At 36.6% G+C, this 16,472-nt stretch overlaps 1 protein-coding gene across 1 annotated transcript in view; it reads right to left on the bottom strand.

Annotated features, from left to right (window-relative positions):
• Positions 1–16,472, bottom strand: part of ARHGAP24 (Rho GTPase activating protein 24) — a 332,868-nt gene that overhangs the window by 255,057 nt on the left and 61,339 nt on the right. Inside the window, exon 2 of the mRNA XM_012647248.1 lies at positions 16,008–16,207. Coding sequence (XP_012502702.1) covers positions 16,008–16,187 — 180 coding nt within the window. The 5' untranslated portion in view covers positions 16,188–16,207. The remainder of the gene's footprint in view (positions 1–16,007; positions 16,208–16,472) is intronic.

Genomic DNA, 16,472 nt, shown 5'->3' with positions numbered 1-16,472 from the left:
CACATTATTAAACTCTGTATCCCCTATGAATGCTTAACATGATGCTTTTAATATAATGCAGCTCAAGGCTTGGTGGAAGATTTTCTACATCCATATAAATTAAGTCATAATTCCAGTTGATCATTAACTAAGATGGCTAAAATTATTGGGCTGGGTTCACCAGAGTCTTAGATCCAACCTAATCAATGATAGAAAATATGGTCAATAATTTAAAATATTTTTAGTATCTTCCTTTAGGGCTCTATATTCTATGAAAAAATATTCATAAAAACTTTTAAGAGCCAACAAATGTAAAGTTTAAACTAGCCATTATATAGGAAATCATATTGTTTTCTGTATGGAAGATACATGTGTACCCCTGAGGCAATTCCTCTAGACATTATCCCAGACCACAGAGGGATATCCCTGCTAAGCAATGCATATTTAAAAATATTTATTAAAATTTAATTCTCACAACTTCAGGCCATAGGTATCCTTTTCCTCATTGTACAGGTAAGGAAACTGAGCCCAGAGAAGTTGCATAAATGCACAAAGTCACACGGCTAGTCAGTGGTACAGATAAGATGCCATCTCCCTATCTTCCATCGTTCTTTTTAGTAGAATAAAGAGGCATTTAGGGCCATAAGATTCATTTCTGTTTTCTTCTTCTTTTTTTTTTTTCTAAGGCAGGGTCTTGCTCTGTTGTTCAGGCTAGAGTGCAGTGATGCAATCATAGCTCACTGCAACCTCAAACTCCTGGGGCTGAAGCAATCCTCCTGCTTCAGCCTCTTGAGTAGGTGGGACTACAGGCGCGTACCACCACACCCCGCTAATTTGGGAACTATTTTATGAACAGTGATGCCAGACTTCTTTATCTACTGATTTGCCTCAGTTCATCATTATAATCTGATTATATTTTTTGTCACTGAGGTTTTCTAAAGAAAAGGGTTGCACGTTTAAGAATAAAATAAAATGAAAACCCAGACTTCTTATTCTAACTGTAAGCTTGGTCCATTTGCCTTTTCCATCTTCATTTTCTTTTGCTCCAAATGGATAAAGATGCTATCTTCTCTGTTTCTCACAATAACTTTAGATTAGTCTTTTTTATTTGAAAATTTATTGTCCAAGTCCCTACACTTACAAGATCACATTGGGAAGCAAAGGCTTTTATAATACGAAACATTCACTTACACACTGAAGTATAACATTAGCCCTCCTTCAATTATTCTCCCAGCTTAATGCAGAGCAGAAGCACATAGTTGCAATTATAACTTATTTTTATATTAGATGAAATATACTTATTTGTAGAACTCTATATTTCCAAGATAAAGTCCTAATCAAACTTATTTTTATTATTTACTATAAAATTCTTTTCCAAAAGTGGATTCCTTTTTTTCTATTTTCAATTTTCTTTATTAAAAACATCCTCTGTTCTATTATTACCATGATTTTTAGATGAGTGAGTTGATGTCAAAAGGCAGTTTTCCCTATTTCTTTCATACCCATAGAAAACCACACCAAGAGCCTGGATAAATCCAGGTCTCACTCATTCCAAGATTCATGCTTTTAACCATCATGCAGCCTGACTCTCCAAGAGAAAATACAAGAGCCACCAAAATTAAGGCACTGCTGTAGAAGACAATGAAAGAGACAGTAAAAGACTCTCGGTGGATGTGAAGGGAAATCTTGCAAGCTACTAGCAAACACAAAACCTTTGAAACTGGGCACACCTGTCACCATGGTAGCAGGAATCAACATGAGTGAGAAATAAGGAAGCCACGTTTTCCCCAAGAGGCTGGAAAGTGCCTTGGAAAAATGATTTCTAATATACTTCCAATTTGGCTTTACCCATTTCAGAGGCTTTGCATCTGGTCTATTTCTGCTGGTGATACTGCGTCTAAATGAATTAGTCTGGCTCAATAATCCATGGGTGCTTTCTAAGGAATACACGCCTCGTAGCCTGGTATTCGGTTACCCCTTCAATTCAATTCATCATGCCAATGCCAAACACTCTACTAGACTTCAGCAATAAGAAGTTGATTCAGACTTGGTCTATGCCCTCAAGGTGCTCACACAGATAAACAATGTTCCTCAAGTTGTCTTAAGCTCCCAGTCATTACGTAGTCTAGAAATACCAGTTGTACAATCGGTAAAAATAAAGCAAGCTATTGCTATTAAGGTGCAGCGTCATGGCAGTTGTACTGAAACCAAATCCATAGTGCTAAGCAATGAAGGATCTCTTTTCAGTTCGTCAAAACTTGTATTGTATATTTCAAAATAACTACAAGGATTTTGAATGTTCTCGCCACAAAGAAATGATAGATGTTTGAAGTGATGCATATGCAAAACTCATTGATCATTACACAATGTATATATGTATTGAAACATCACACTGTATCCCATAAATATGTATAATTATTATATGTCAATTAAAACTAAGCTAAAACAGCCAAGCGCGGTGGCTCACGTCTGTAATCCTAGCTCTCTGGGAGGCCGAGGCGGGCGGATTATTTGAGCTCAGGAGTTCGAGACCAGCCTGAGCAAGAGCGAGACCCCACCTCTACTAAAAATTAGAAAGAAATTAATCGGCCAACTAAAAATATATAGAAAAAATTAGCCGGGCATGGTGGCGCATGCCTGTAGTCCCAGCTACTCGGGAGGCTGGGGCAGTAGGCTCACTTGAGCCCAGGAGTTTGAGGTTGCTGTGAGCTAGGCTGACGCCATGGCACTCACTCTAGCCAGGGCAACAGAGTGAGACTCTGTCTCAAAAAAAAAAAAAAAACAAAAAACAAAACTAAGCTAAAACTTAAAACAAACAAACAAACAAACAAAAAAACCTCAGTCATCAAGGGAATGCACTGGGTCACCTTCCCCGCTGCTGTAATGTGAGCAGAGAAGACGGAGAAAAACAAAAAGGATTCACATTAGAAAAGAAGTGAAGGCATTCCCAGAGTAATTAATTTTCAAAAAGCATGGGCATGTATGTATTTTGTAAAACGTATTAAAGGAAAATAAAATTGTCTTAGAAATTGATAAATAACTGACAGTGAATTTGAAGCATTTGCAAAAGCAGTGACAAAAACTCAGTCCTGAAACAAAGTATGACTCCTGTCCCAGAACATCGTGGGACATTGAAAAGAGGATCAATTGGCCTGGGACAGTGTAGACGGAGGCACACAGTCCAGACTCCAACAGAAATAACACTACTGTTCCCCTGGCTGATGACGGTCCCTAATTTCTCCAGGGAGAGAAAACTCAGTTGATAGCAGCACCCAGTGTTCAGTCTATGTTTAACAAAATAGATAATTTTAGAGTTCTCATTTCAGAGGGTGGATTTATTTAATCTTAATTAAATTAAACCTTCACCTTGGCTCCAGAGTCCATCTCTTGACCCTGGGCTGCCTCTTTAACTAAAGAAAATACTCAGGTTTAGTGATATTAGTGGGTTCATATGAAAGAACATTAATTGGGTACTATTAATCAGGTACTACATTAAGCAAAGGGCCACAGAGATGAGCACTATTGTTTATATGTTTATATGTAAATAAAAAACACAATAAAGTCTCCCAGAGACGAGGCTATAATACCAGTGCAGGGCACAGGGAAGGAGGGGTCAGCATATAAACTATTTGACTAGTTGCCCTAATTGTAACACTCAACTCATTGACAAAAACAGAGATGTATTAGGTAATTAGCATCCTTAAAAAATCCCGTATTAACACGTTTTATTTATGTCCTAAAGTGTCACATATTACAATAGCCTCCTTCGCCCCCCTGCTTTGTTCTTTCTCTCCCTCCCTCTCTTCTTCTTTTCTTCTTCAATTCAATTCATGTTTTTGATCATACACTTGATCGAGACACTTTCTAGCCATTTATTACAAATAACACAATAGAATCCATGTTAACAACAAAAAGGGTCTTAAATAGATTAAATCTGTAAAGACTTCAGAAATTTTCATTCCATCCTCAGCTTCCCCCTACCTCTGGCAGCTTTTGTAGCTTCCACTGTATAAGAGCAGACCCACAGACAATCAGAGGCACACCTGTACAAACACCGAGCCCCAGAGGTTTTGGTTGGTCCACGGCCAGCACCAGGCATCATGCACGTTCATATTCTGTCTCCTTGAACCCCATCGACACCTGAGGGAAAGCCCAAGACAGGGACTGAACCCTCGAAACTTGGCACAGTGTAGCTACGGCTCCAGCACCTGGGCTAAATGAGGAAGCATCAAAATTAAAGTTTGACAGTTTTCAGAAACTTTTCTTTTCCTTCCTTATGATTTAAAATTCATCCAAGAGTGGCTAAGGCTATGATACATGTGCATGTAGACAAACCCACAGAGAAATATCTGGAAGTGATCAAAATGAACAGAATTTATTAATGATATTAGGGAAGGGGTACACAGTTGATTGCTGCATGACATTTGGTGACCTGATACCAGAGAACTATTAAGATTGTGGTTTTTCTTTTTTTTTTTTTTTTTTTTTGGCCAATTCTTAATTTTTTTGGAAAACCTTTATGGCTAAGATAAAACAGACTTAGAGCGGATTTGATGCAGAACACACAGCTCTCTATAGGGAATGTTGTAATCTATGCTGTATTAATTCCACTTAGGCGGAATGGAAATTGTCTGACCATTCTGGCCCTGAGAGAGACCATTATTCTCACTCCATCTATTTCTAACGTCTACTCCATCTCCAAAGGGAGAATGCCCTCGGATACAGGGAAGTGAACTCAGGCTTTCTCTTACCAAAGGCGAAAAAACTTCAGAGAACTACAGAGACCCTTCTACAGTTGCAAAGCTCTCACATAGAGTTCTTCTAACAACCCATGAAGGAAGTAAGGTATTTATTGTGTCTCATGTTCTTCAATTCTTTTCTAAAATGCCTCCTTATCAGTCTTTGTCTGGATATTCTTCATAAAACAGCAATTTTTCCTCCTGCCTTCCAGCCCCTTCTTATCTCTTTGCTGGTTTAAGTGTTCACCATAGCACTTAACTCTATCTAGCACGTATGCATTTAGGTATTTATATAATGTCAGTCTTACTCGACTAGAGTGAGAAGAGTAACTTCGTTTTGTCCACCGGTCTATTCCTGGGGCTTGGACTAGTACTTAGTCGACACTCGTTGAGTAACTAAATGATGAATAAATGAGTGAATACAAGGACTCAGAAGAATGTAACTGGTTCAAGTTATAGAGCTAATTGGTGGCAGTTTCTAGACTCAAACTTTGATGCTAAAAATCTTCATCTTGTCCTTTTTCTATAGAAATTCTAAATGTCCCTTTGAGGTCTGATGCCCCAAAGAGTGAAGCTATTTTGTACGGCGTTTGGCACATAGTAGGTACTCAATAAATTTTGTTGCATCTGAATCTAAATAACTGAGAATAGTACCCACTACATAAATGTTATGATTTTCTGCATGCCTGAAAGACTTCGAAAGAACTCTCATGGGAGGAAGGAAGATGCAGCTGGTTCCTGAGGAGGTTTTAAGGAGAATCTGAAAAGGTCAGCTACTTTAAACAAAGTATAATTCTTGAAGAAATCTATCACAATCCCTATACACACTTTGATTACTGCACACACCCTCCAACTTTATAAGGTTTTTTAGGATGAGAGATACTTTTTGTTGCTGCTAAATTGAGTGCATGCTCTTTGTAGAAATTTAGAAAAACACACAGAAAAAACTTAAACCTCCTGTATATGATCTTACTGATCAGAAAAACATAACTATAAATATACCTCTGTATACCTTTTCATTTCCACCAAGTGCACGTATAAAATGTATTTTAAATAGTTGGGATTTTAGTGTACGTACTGTATAATACCTGCTTTTTAAAAATTTAACAATGACTCATAAGCATTTTCCATTCCATTGAGTATTCTTACAACATGACTAAATGACTGCATAGCAGCTCTTATATGAATGCAACATAATTTGTTTAAAGTATCTCCATATTTTATTGTTTCTAACTATTTGCCTATAGAAAACCATATAAACACCATGTAAGAAAATATTTGTCAACTTCTCTATTTCCTTATAATAAATTGTTATTATTTTTGTGGAATTGTTAGGTCAAAGAGTATAGATACTTTAAGGTTTTCAGGTAGACAGTAGACCTCCCATCTGGAATGATTGTATTAGATTAAAAGTTTTTAACAATATATTTCCCTGAAGTTATGACAATACATTATGATTAAAAATATATTTTCCAATTTGATAGGAAAAATCATCTCTCATTTTCTGTAATTTTATGACAAAAATAATATGAAATGATGTATCACAAAAAACATGGAAGATCTAGACATGACAAAGAATAAAATAAAAATCACCCATATTGTAATACACACAAACAAGCACTGTTAACACTTTGGAGTGAATACTTTCCGCTTTGGTTCTTTGTGTGTATGTGTAAATGCCCATAGCCATATATCTAAGTGCAATTAAAATTTCAAAATGAGATGACACATATATCTTTTTAACTGCAAATATCATGAACATTTTCTCCTTCTCATTAGGTATTCATGTGCAAGAACATTTTAATTGCTGTTTAGTGTTCCAATGTATGGATAGAATTTATCTCGCCAAGTCACCTATTGCTGGTTAAGAAGATTAATTCCAATCATGTCATTTCAAATTTATTTAACATTAATAAAAGAATTTTTCATGTGTTTATGGACCATGGGTAATTCTTCAGTGATTTGTCTCATCTAGCTTTTTTTTTCTTAAAGATATAGCCATAGTTTTCTTCCAACTATTAAACAGCTAGAGATTTCTACAGCAGGCAGGATAAATAACAGGCTGACGAGGCATGTCTCATTTCAACATGCAGAGGGAAACATCATCGATGGTAGTCACCCCAGTTCAAAGTATCTCATTCATGCAAAATGAGTTATCTAAGTCTGTTACTGGAAAACAGGAAATCTCTAGTTCCAGTTCAGTTTTGACATCATTGGTTTTTGTAGACTAAGGCAATGTCTTGTTCTACAGCCTGAATTCTGCCCAAAGAATGTGATATTTACTGATCTACCTTATCAGGATTTGCAAAGATGCATACCACATTTTTAGCCATTCTAAAAATACTGGGAAAGGTGAGTAAGTATCCTTTTTGCTCAGTGTATTACCAGGCAGCAACTCGGGCAATAATAAGACATGCTGTTGTACTGTTGTACTAATGAAAGCTTAAATTTTGAAGATAAAAATTATATCGATACTTAACTGATTCAGAGAGCCCAGTTCATCATCCTCTAGTAACCTAACTTTGCAAGGCAAAACCTGGTCCCCCTGCAGTGTTCTATTTCTAAGAGCGTAGGACCCAGAGTCATCTGGTCACACTGGCTGCAAACCTCCGTCTTGTAACCACCTGGTCTAATCCATCCCTGGATACTGTTTGTTGACTTTTATTCTTTGCATGGTCTGGAGTCAATCCACTTTTTTTCATCTCAATTGTCACCTCTTTGGTTTAACCCACCTTCCCCATTTCCAGGCCTCTGAAATCTTCCTGAATCTTCTCTTAGCTTCCTTATAGACTCTCCTCCATCTGCAGATAAGGTGAACTTTCAAATATGCAAAACTTTTAATCTATCAAGAGAACTTTCCATTGTTGTCTTAATAAAGACCAGTGTTTTTTCATATGGTCCATTTGTGCCCCTCATGCTGCCCCTGCTATGCCAGCCTTATTTAATGCCTCCTGCCACAGGGCCTTCTCACATACTGCTCCCTCTGCTTGAACAATCCCCCCCCACCACCGCTGTTCCCCTGCCACCCCACCTGCCCAAGTTTACATCCAATTATTCATTGACACCTGAACTCAAATGTCATTCTCTTAATGAACACATCCTCGACTGGCCAGTTTAGGTCAGATTCTCCTATTAAGTCTTCTCACTGCCTCAAGACTTTCTCTTTCTTAGCATAGCTACAATTTACATGCATGTACTTATGTCTCTGTCCAATACCAAATTCCAAGCCCCATTAGTGCAGTGCAGGTACACAAAGGAACCATTGGTGTAATCTCCTAAGTTTATCACTAGCACCAATACAATGCCAGAAACATGAAGAAATTGAAATCTAAACATGAACGAAAGAATGAATGTGTGAATGAAGATTTTTTTACATCAAGTTTCCTTATAAACTGTACTATTGATGATGATTTTGGTTTCGGTTTGACCATCAGCTGAGAACTGAGAGGCCAAATAGCCTTATGATGATCTTAAAAGCCTTAACTGGTTTTCTTTTTCTTACTCAGAAACACACATAACTATGCATTAAAAATAAAGATATTTAGTATTTAAATTATCTTTACAAAGATGCTTTGAAAAACATAAGGAAAACTTTTGTATCTAAAATATTATTCAAGGATAAAGTTAGTAAGCTATTATATGGAGGAAGGTATCAAGGATGATAAGTGATCACACCTAAGCTACAGCTGTCAGCAGCAAATAGAAGCCCAAAGGAAGAACAGTCCCTGCACAGATGAATTTCCAAGGTCAAACACTTGCATATGCTCTTAAGTATTCAGCAGTTGAAATAAATGACCTTATCAAAGACAATTTATTATGTGATTTTCTTATCCTCCAAATTAATAAGGGACAAAAGGGTATGCTAATTAAGTAAAATTTTAATTTTAGTTTCTTCGGAAAATGGAAAATATGAGCTTGCTTACGAAGACTGAGTAGTTTATTTCCTCACAGTATCAAGAGGTAGAACAAAATAAATGGGCTGGTACATTTAAGAAAGCAGTATTTTTGCTCATAAGTGTCACTGAAGGTAGGTTTTTATTAGCTTGAAATATAAAATAATCACTATTGGACCTTAAAATAGAAGAGGTTGATGTAGTGAAGTAATAATGACTAATCAATGATAATTTTCTCAGTGTCATCTCTCAAAATGAGCATTGCAAGATTTTTCTCTAAAATTCAGTAGTACGGGACCTAAAATGAAAGTGCCTTTCATCAAGAACTGAGGAACTTAGAATAGGACACCAAGAGAAAAACATGGAAAACTTGCCACTGCGTTAAGAGAGAGGCCACTGTTTGACTCCCCAACTCAGCTGAATTAAAACCACTGAGAATTTAGTATGAGACAACACATTACATAATCTTGAACTTATTTATGCATCGCTGTTCTATTTGCTTTCATTTTTGATTTCTTAATTTAGAATCAGATTAATAAAATAACTTGAACATAGACTAAGATGTGAATTGCCTGAGCGAAAGTGATGGTACTGTGATGAGTGGAGGGGAGGGGATAATACAATCATCACGTTTTTGTGTGAAAACAGGTCTATGGAGCACCAGGGACATCTCTACAGCTTCTTCCCAAAATAGGATTATGCTTTATCGATTTATCCAATTAGCCAACTTGTCTGAGTAAAACGAAACAGTTCGTGGAGGAGCGATTAATCGCTCTGTGAGTCTTGAAGTCACCTTCTCACTACGGCCAACCAAATCCACCCTTAAACTTTTGTGTTTTGCTCAGAAGTGTCGAGATTCATTACAAACCGTCTGTGTGGTCCTTCGCTTTGATTATCGCGTCTTGCCTAGGGAATTATGTGAGATATGATATATTTTCCCCTTCAAATGCTACTTCCTTTTTCATGTTCCATGCAGAGTTTTATCTGTACCATGGTTTACTTTGATAAATAATAAAAAAAAAAAAAGACAAAATTCTGGAAATGGCAATGTAAACAGCCCACTAAAAGCTCTATAACACAAAAAGACGCTGGCTATCTTCCCAAAGTCTTTGAAAAATCCTGGGCCTTTGTGGGTTCTTAATTGAACTCTGTTCTCTCTCCTTCCTATGCAAGTAATAGTTCTAATGACTGCAGTTGAACCAATTTTGCCTCCTAGGAATTTTCTATATTCTCCTCTTGGGAAATTGGATTCATATGCTAATATTTTGTTGCCAGCAAAGGAGAATCTTATTGAAAGTGTTAATTTCTATGAATTCACAGCTTTAGAGCATCTGTGAACCCTTGAAATAGCTTTTCCAGTCACAAGAAAAAGATTATTTTCATTTCTATTTAGCTTCTTGATAAAATATGCTATTAAAATATTTTAATTAATTAACATGTTTAAATAAAACATTCCACATAGAAAATGCCAAAATTCAGTATTCAATGGCTCAGAACCCAGATATTTTCAACATCATCACTTGCATATTGTGAAAACAATTCTTTAATACAGTGATTTTCAAGTGAGGGGATGTGGAAATGTCTAGAGAGATTTTGGGTTGTCACACCTGGGGTTTGTTATAGCACATAGTGGGTAGAGGCCAGGGAAGCTGCCAAACACACACACACAACACAGTGCGCAAGACATACACACAACAAAGAATTTTCCAGCCTCTGTCCATACTGCTGGGACTAAAAAAACTTGCTTTAATATAAAGTGAGATAAAGAAAAGGTTTAAATATAAGAAGTTGCTGCATATAATAACAAGCAAATAGTTTTCTACTAAATGGATTTTGATATACTAGAAATACCAAAGTTTATTTCTAAGTGTCCATTCAGTCAACAAATATTTACTGAGCACCTATTATACACCAAGAACTATAAGTAACTTTGCACAGAATAGACATTATTTCACTTCCCTAGTAGTTACATTTCAGTTGGGAAACAGAAAACAATACAACAAACTAAAAGTATAGACTAGTGAACAACATAAAGGAAACAAAAGCCTCTTTAGAACATTAAGAAGAATTAATCAAAAATGAATAAAATTAAAATGCTCAACATGTCATTAAAATACTTCAGTGTTTGAACAAAATGAGTATAGTCTTTTGTGCTGCAAAAGCCACCCTAAGATCATATTTGAATTTCATCCATCATTTACCAATGATCTTTCTGGAAAAGAAAGTCTATTTTGAAAATCCATTTTTTACATTCTTTTAGCAAAAGATGACCAGAATGCAAAACTGAAAAGGTTTTTCAAGGCATGCATCAATTTGAATACATTGCCCTGGGAATTTTTTTTTTTTTCCAAGTTTTTGTGGGAGCTGCTCACAGAGTCGAGTAAATATAGCATATTCTATGTGCCTGGCATCAATAAGACAAGCATATTGATGGAAACCACATCATGAAAGAGACACAGGACAAGTTCTTCAAGTGAGTAGCTTAGCACAGAAATGCTTGAACTATGAAAATACTTTGCCATGTGTGATTCAAATATCCTGTAGGCTTTCAGCCTTCCAAAGGAAGATAAGTGATTTCTCTAAGGCACTATAATACAAATCTTATTCTACAGCACAATTGAATGTGCTGTGTCTGCTAGGCCTTTTTCTTTAATAGATGAAGGCCCCATCTCCCTTCTCCTCACCTGCAGAACACAATGGCCTTTATAACTGGCCTCCCCGCTCTTTTCATGCTCTGTTGAAGCCCATTCTCTATATAACATACACAGTGAATTACTTAAACATATATCAGATCATATCACTCTTTTTCTTAAAACTCTTCAATACAATTTTCCATTGTATGCTAGGGAAAAAATATTCTCAGGCCCCTGCCTATAGCTGTAAACTCTTCTCTAGTCCCTCTCACTGCACCGAATCTGCCTCAGGCACACTGACCTCTTTTTGGTGTCCATACGCACTAACCTCTTTTCCACCCCTGGGCCTTTGCACCTGCTGTCCTCCTTCTCCAACCCTGGACCTCTCTACGTAGAAGAAATCTGCCACCCCATTCCCTAATTCTTTATTTCAGCACATTGTTTTATAGTAAAGATATTTAGTTTGCTTTATTTTAAATATGAAATAGATATATTTTGACATAGGCCTCTAATATGCTGCCAGGGAACCTTGGCTAAGGGCTGGATAGTCATTGCTTACAAATCTGGTACTATCCCCAGAAAGAGTAGAACCTAGAGACACTTTTGCCTTTTGCCTAAAAAGAAAATATAAGAAAAATGGCAGTGAAACTTTCTAAGTCCTCAAACTTGTGCAAGTTGTTGAATATTTGGAAGACAATGTGCAATTTGAATAATAAGATGATACATCAATATTAAGCTCATAATTAAGTACATAATGTACTAAATAAGATACATTATGTTCTCATAGAGATAAAAATTGAAAACACAAATGGAAGAAAAACCTAATTGAGAAAATCATATTCATTAACTGAGGTTTTCAACAGATTAGGAAACAACTGCCATGATTCCTTTCTAAAAGGTTAACAAACTTGTGCAGCTTGAGAGCTACAGGAGATCTGGAAGTGGCTTCCCGTTCATTGCCTCCTGGAGAATCCGGTCTCGCGCAGCAAACAAATCCCTTTCCACCGTGGCCCCATCCATCTCTCAAACCACGTTTCTTCCATATCACCATCCTCACATCATTATGGAGCTATCCACAGATGTCTATTTTACAACTCCATTTTGTGCTCTGAATTACTTTCCCCAATTTATACTCCCACCAATCTTCAAAACCCCATTAAGGGCCACCTCTTGCCTTGTGTAGCCCTTCCCAACCCCTCTAGACAGTCGTCACGCACTCCTTGGTTCTGGCTGCACCTGCATTTTCAGAGCATTTAGTATTTACGTGGTAGCCTGTCGTGATTATAATTTTGTTTATATATTTCCCCCAACAGATGAGCAGTTTTGCATAACCAGGATTATGAAAGAATTTGATTTGACTCTTTTTATTAAGAAAAAAACTCGGCGAACATTTTTACTAAAATAAACTGTGAACCTTAATCTAGAACAGAAGGGAGACAAATTTCAAGGGTTTTATACTCTTATTTTAGAAGTGCCTTCTAAGAGAGGAAAACAAAAGCAGATTAGGTTTATTGAAACTTTCTAGCTAGCTAGGAATGAGTATTAATAAAAGAGTGAGTTTTTAAAATTTTATTGATGATGTTTCCCCCATATTATTGAAGTAGCCCTCATCAATATATATGAAGATCAAGGGCATTTATTCTTACCTTGGAAGTACCACACTGAGGATGAAAATAAACAACCAAGCTGAGGACTGATGAGAGGACAGAAAGCAAAGCAGAAGGAGCATGGATTAGGAGCATGGAGCTGATTTTTAGTTCCCCATCAGCCACTTGTAAACAATGTCCCTTTGTCTGCTCTGCACAGATATACACACAATCACATGCATGCACTCATAAACACACACATGCTACTCAACTACGAAATGATGGATCTTGTGACAGTCAAATTTTTTTCCACTTTTAACATTTTTCAAGATGCTCTATTATTCTTCACTCAGGTATTTAATTCCTTAAAAGTTGTCCTATAATACATCATTCCAGGGCTTATTTAACGTGTTTAAATTTTTTTTGTTTTAAATAGAGTTATGATTTTGATATATGAAGTTGAGAATAGCCAATTCTACTCACAGTGCCTGGTCCTGGACCTGTTGCTGCATGGCTATAGATACCTTCATTGACTCACTCACTCACTCATTCAAAAACATGCTATTTGCAGTTACAATGTGCCAGGCATCTACCCTCGCTTAAAGAATCCACTTTAAAGTAATGAATGAGTCTGTTCATTGGACAATATGGGATGTTTTAAAATTACTAAGTGTCCTCTGATACAGAAATCTGATTTTGTGTGCATGAGTTTACACATTAGTGTAAAATATAAAAATGAAAAAGCACAATGTTAAAATTCCCAGTGCTTGAATTCCTGTGAAAAATAATAAAGATAATAATGCAAAGTTATTTACCCCCAATTTTAACTGCTTTATTAATTATCAATCTTTAACAAATAATATGTAGAAACAAAAATTCAAAAACCTTTTCTGAGGGGATGGTGATGGTCTATCTACCTTTGGTTTGTAAAAGAATTAGTACTTTATTATCACTACAACTCTATTTTGTAAATTTGAGTTATTTTAAGTCTACAAATACTACTATTAATAACATACTAATATAAAAATACTATTTATCTTAGAAATATTATGAATTAAGGTAATTTTCATTTTGAGGCAGATTTTCATTTAAATTAATCAGAAATTTTTGCTTTTTCTTATTTATATTTCTACTTTTTATCAAAATAACCGCATTGTACTGAATACTATTTGTGAGAAATTACGCAGAGGAATTTAGCCCAGGCAATATAGGAATATTCTTTTTGGACAGTTTGGGGCTGAGTTCCTCAAACTGGGGTTCGTGTACATATTCTCTGACATCTGCAAGTTCTCAAATTTGAGAAACACTGGCCTCAGGCTCGACCCACTGTGTCTGACCTTCATTACTAGAAGACACTCCGAACTCACCAAAGAGTCACATTTCTTTGGTCTGCTTTCACTTCTCTACTCACTTAGCTCCTGAATCTCGTGCGCTCCCCTAATGGCCTGTTTAGGTCCTGGATCATGCCTAATTAATCACTTAATTTGTACCCATTCTGGTTAACAACCTATCCCAGAAGAGTCCATAGGATCAAACATTGAATCTTATTCATATTTCTATCAAATTCAATGTGTTCCTCCGTATCAAAGTCCCCACATTGGATCCCCCAACTTCCACTTTTTTTTCACATTAAGCTGATCCCTTTCTCTGCGTTTGGTAAAAACAGTTTTATGTTCAACATAATACCTTACTTTGAATGTTATATAGTACTACATGGTGCAATGAGAAAAGAACCATAGAGGATAAGAGACAGAAAACCCACTACTTTGCCTCTGATCTTTACATGATTATATGATCTTGGTCATGTCACTTCATATCTCTAAGTCACAATTTCTTCATCGGTAATAATAGTCTCCATATTCCCCATTGGTTTGCAATAACTAATGAAATAGATATGGAAATGTACTATAACTGTCACGATACCAATATGGGGCATTCTTATTAATAATTTACTTATAAGTTCTTGGGCTTAAACCGTATGAACTTGGGCTTACCTAGAGGCAAATTATGGCACCACTGTCTGTTTAACTTTGGGTAATCTGTATTATACCTAAACCTTGGTTTCTTCATGCATAAATAGGGTTAATAATATCTATCTGGTCATATTATTTTAAGTATTTCATAAAATAATTTATGTAAGTTCCTAGTCTGATGTCTGGCATAGTAAATGCTCAAAAAGTAGTAGCAATTTCGAAAAATGACTGGGGTTTCTAGTATGTACTTTCGTTGCTATTTTTATTTAATTCAATGAGAGGAATGAGAACCTTGCGAAATTATAATGCCTCAGGAATTTAAATAGTAAAGCAGAACCCTGATCCAAATTCCTAATGAAGTTCTTGAACTTGAACACAAGAGGAAATAGCCTCAGGAACATACTGTTATGGTTGTTTATATAAACTAATCTGAAATGTTTCTTCTCTCATTTATTTATCTTACAAGTAGATGAAGGAAAAACACAGAGGTGATGCTTCAGTTCGCATCTCCTTTCATCAATTGATAAGCAATCATCCCAGCTGGGAGAGCTACTGACTGCAGTTACAAAAATGCAGGTGGAGATTTTTCTTCTTTCTCATTGCAGTCTTGAGACTTGTGGCTGAGAAAGTAAGTAAATAAGCAAATAAAGGACCACCAAGGAACTACACAGAGACAGAGAGACTATTCTCGGAGGAGTATATTATGTACGCTGGCTGAATGCATCAATGTTGTTCAGTTTAGCACCACATCCATATTTTATGTGAGTTAAGGTGGAGGGAAGCCTCAGAGAATTGACACGGAAGATGTCTCAGAAATTACTGAAAGTCGTGCTTATAGTTTTCCTTCAAATCTATGCTTTCAACTTATTCCTGAGAGGGGGAAAAGATGTTTTGGCTACAATATATTTTCTAGCAGAGGTGCATTAAAATTTTCTCATGAAGTCAGTTTGCTAGAGGGACTCATTCTGTTCTAGCTTAGTAAAGATTAAAATTAATATTGGACAAGTATAATTCGCCTCTTGGCCTCAATTAGCAAGTTCATTGTCTCTGACTCCAAGCAAACAATGGGAAAAGTGTGAAAGATGCCTGTGAACGGAAGGAGACCGGGGATTTGGTTTGACCTGAGTCTCCATCGGTTTCTAGCAAATCACTTTATTTCTTGGGTCTCTTGGGACCACAATGCTTTTCGTTTTCTCCTACTCACCAAGGGCTTGGTTTCATCTTCATCCTTGAAATAATAGAGCTGATCCCCCTTGAGCACAAACCAGCGAGTATGCCAAGTCTTGACAAAGCCTCCTTGCTTCCTCAGCCACCCACACTTGATGGCGTTCTGCCTCCCTTGGCTCTGTGGGGGGTTCTCCGTGGAGTCATTGTTCTCCTCCATTATCGAACTGATGGACTTTCCTAGTTAGCAAACAGAAAGAAAGGGAAATAATAAGGTGCTCTGTTATATTCAATTCCCTCTTAACCCACCCTTATCTTTTAAAATGGAAAAAAAAAACGTGGGAGGAGGGTGAAAAATGTTTATCAACTCACTGGCCAAATTTCTAGATGCAAACCACAGACCTGCCCCCGGGGGAAACCTGGAGAGAGCTTCTTGTGCCTTCCTGCCTTCTAACATGAGCTCAGCAGCTGGGTAATAATAATTCTTTTTTTCCTAAGTTGAACT

The sequence above is a fragment of the Propithecus coquereli genome, unplaced genomic scaffold (assembly GCF_000956105.1).
Source record: "Propithecus coquereli isolate 6110/MARCELLA unplaced genomic scaffold, Pcoq_1.0 Scaffold26, whole genome shotgun sequence".
In the NCBI taxonomy this organism is placed as follows: domain Eukaryota; kingdom Metazoa; phylum Chordata; class Mammalia; order Primates; family Indriidae; genus Propithecus; species Propithecus coquereli.
This window is presented reverse-complemented; position numbering and strand designations above follow the sequence as displayed.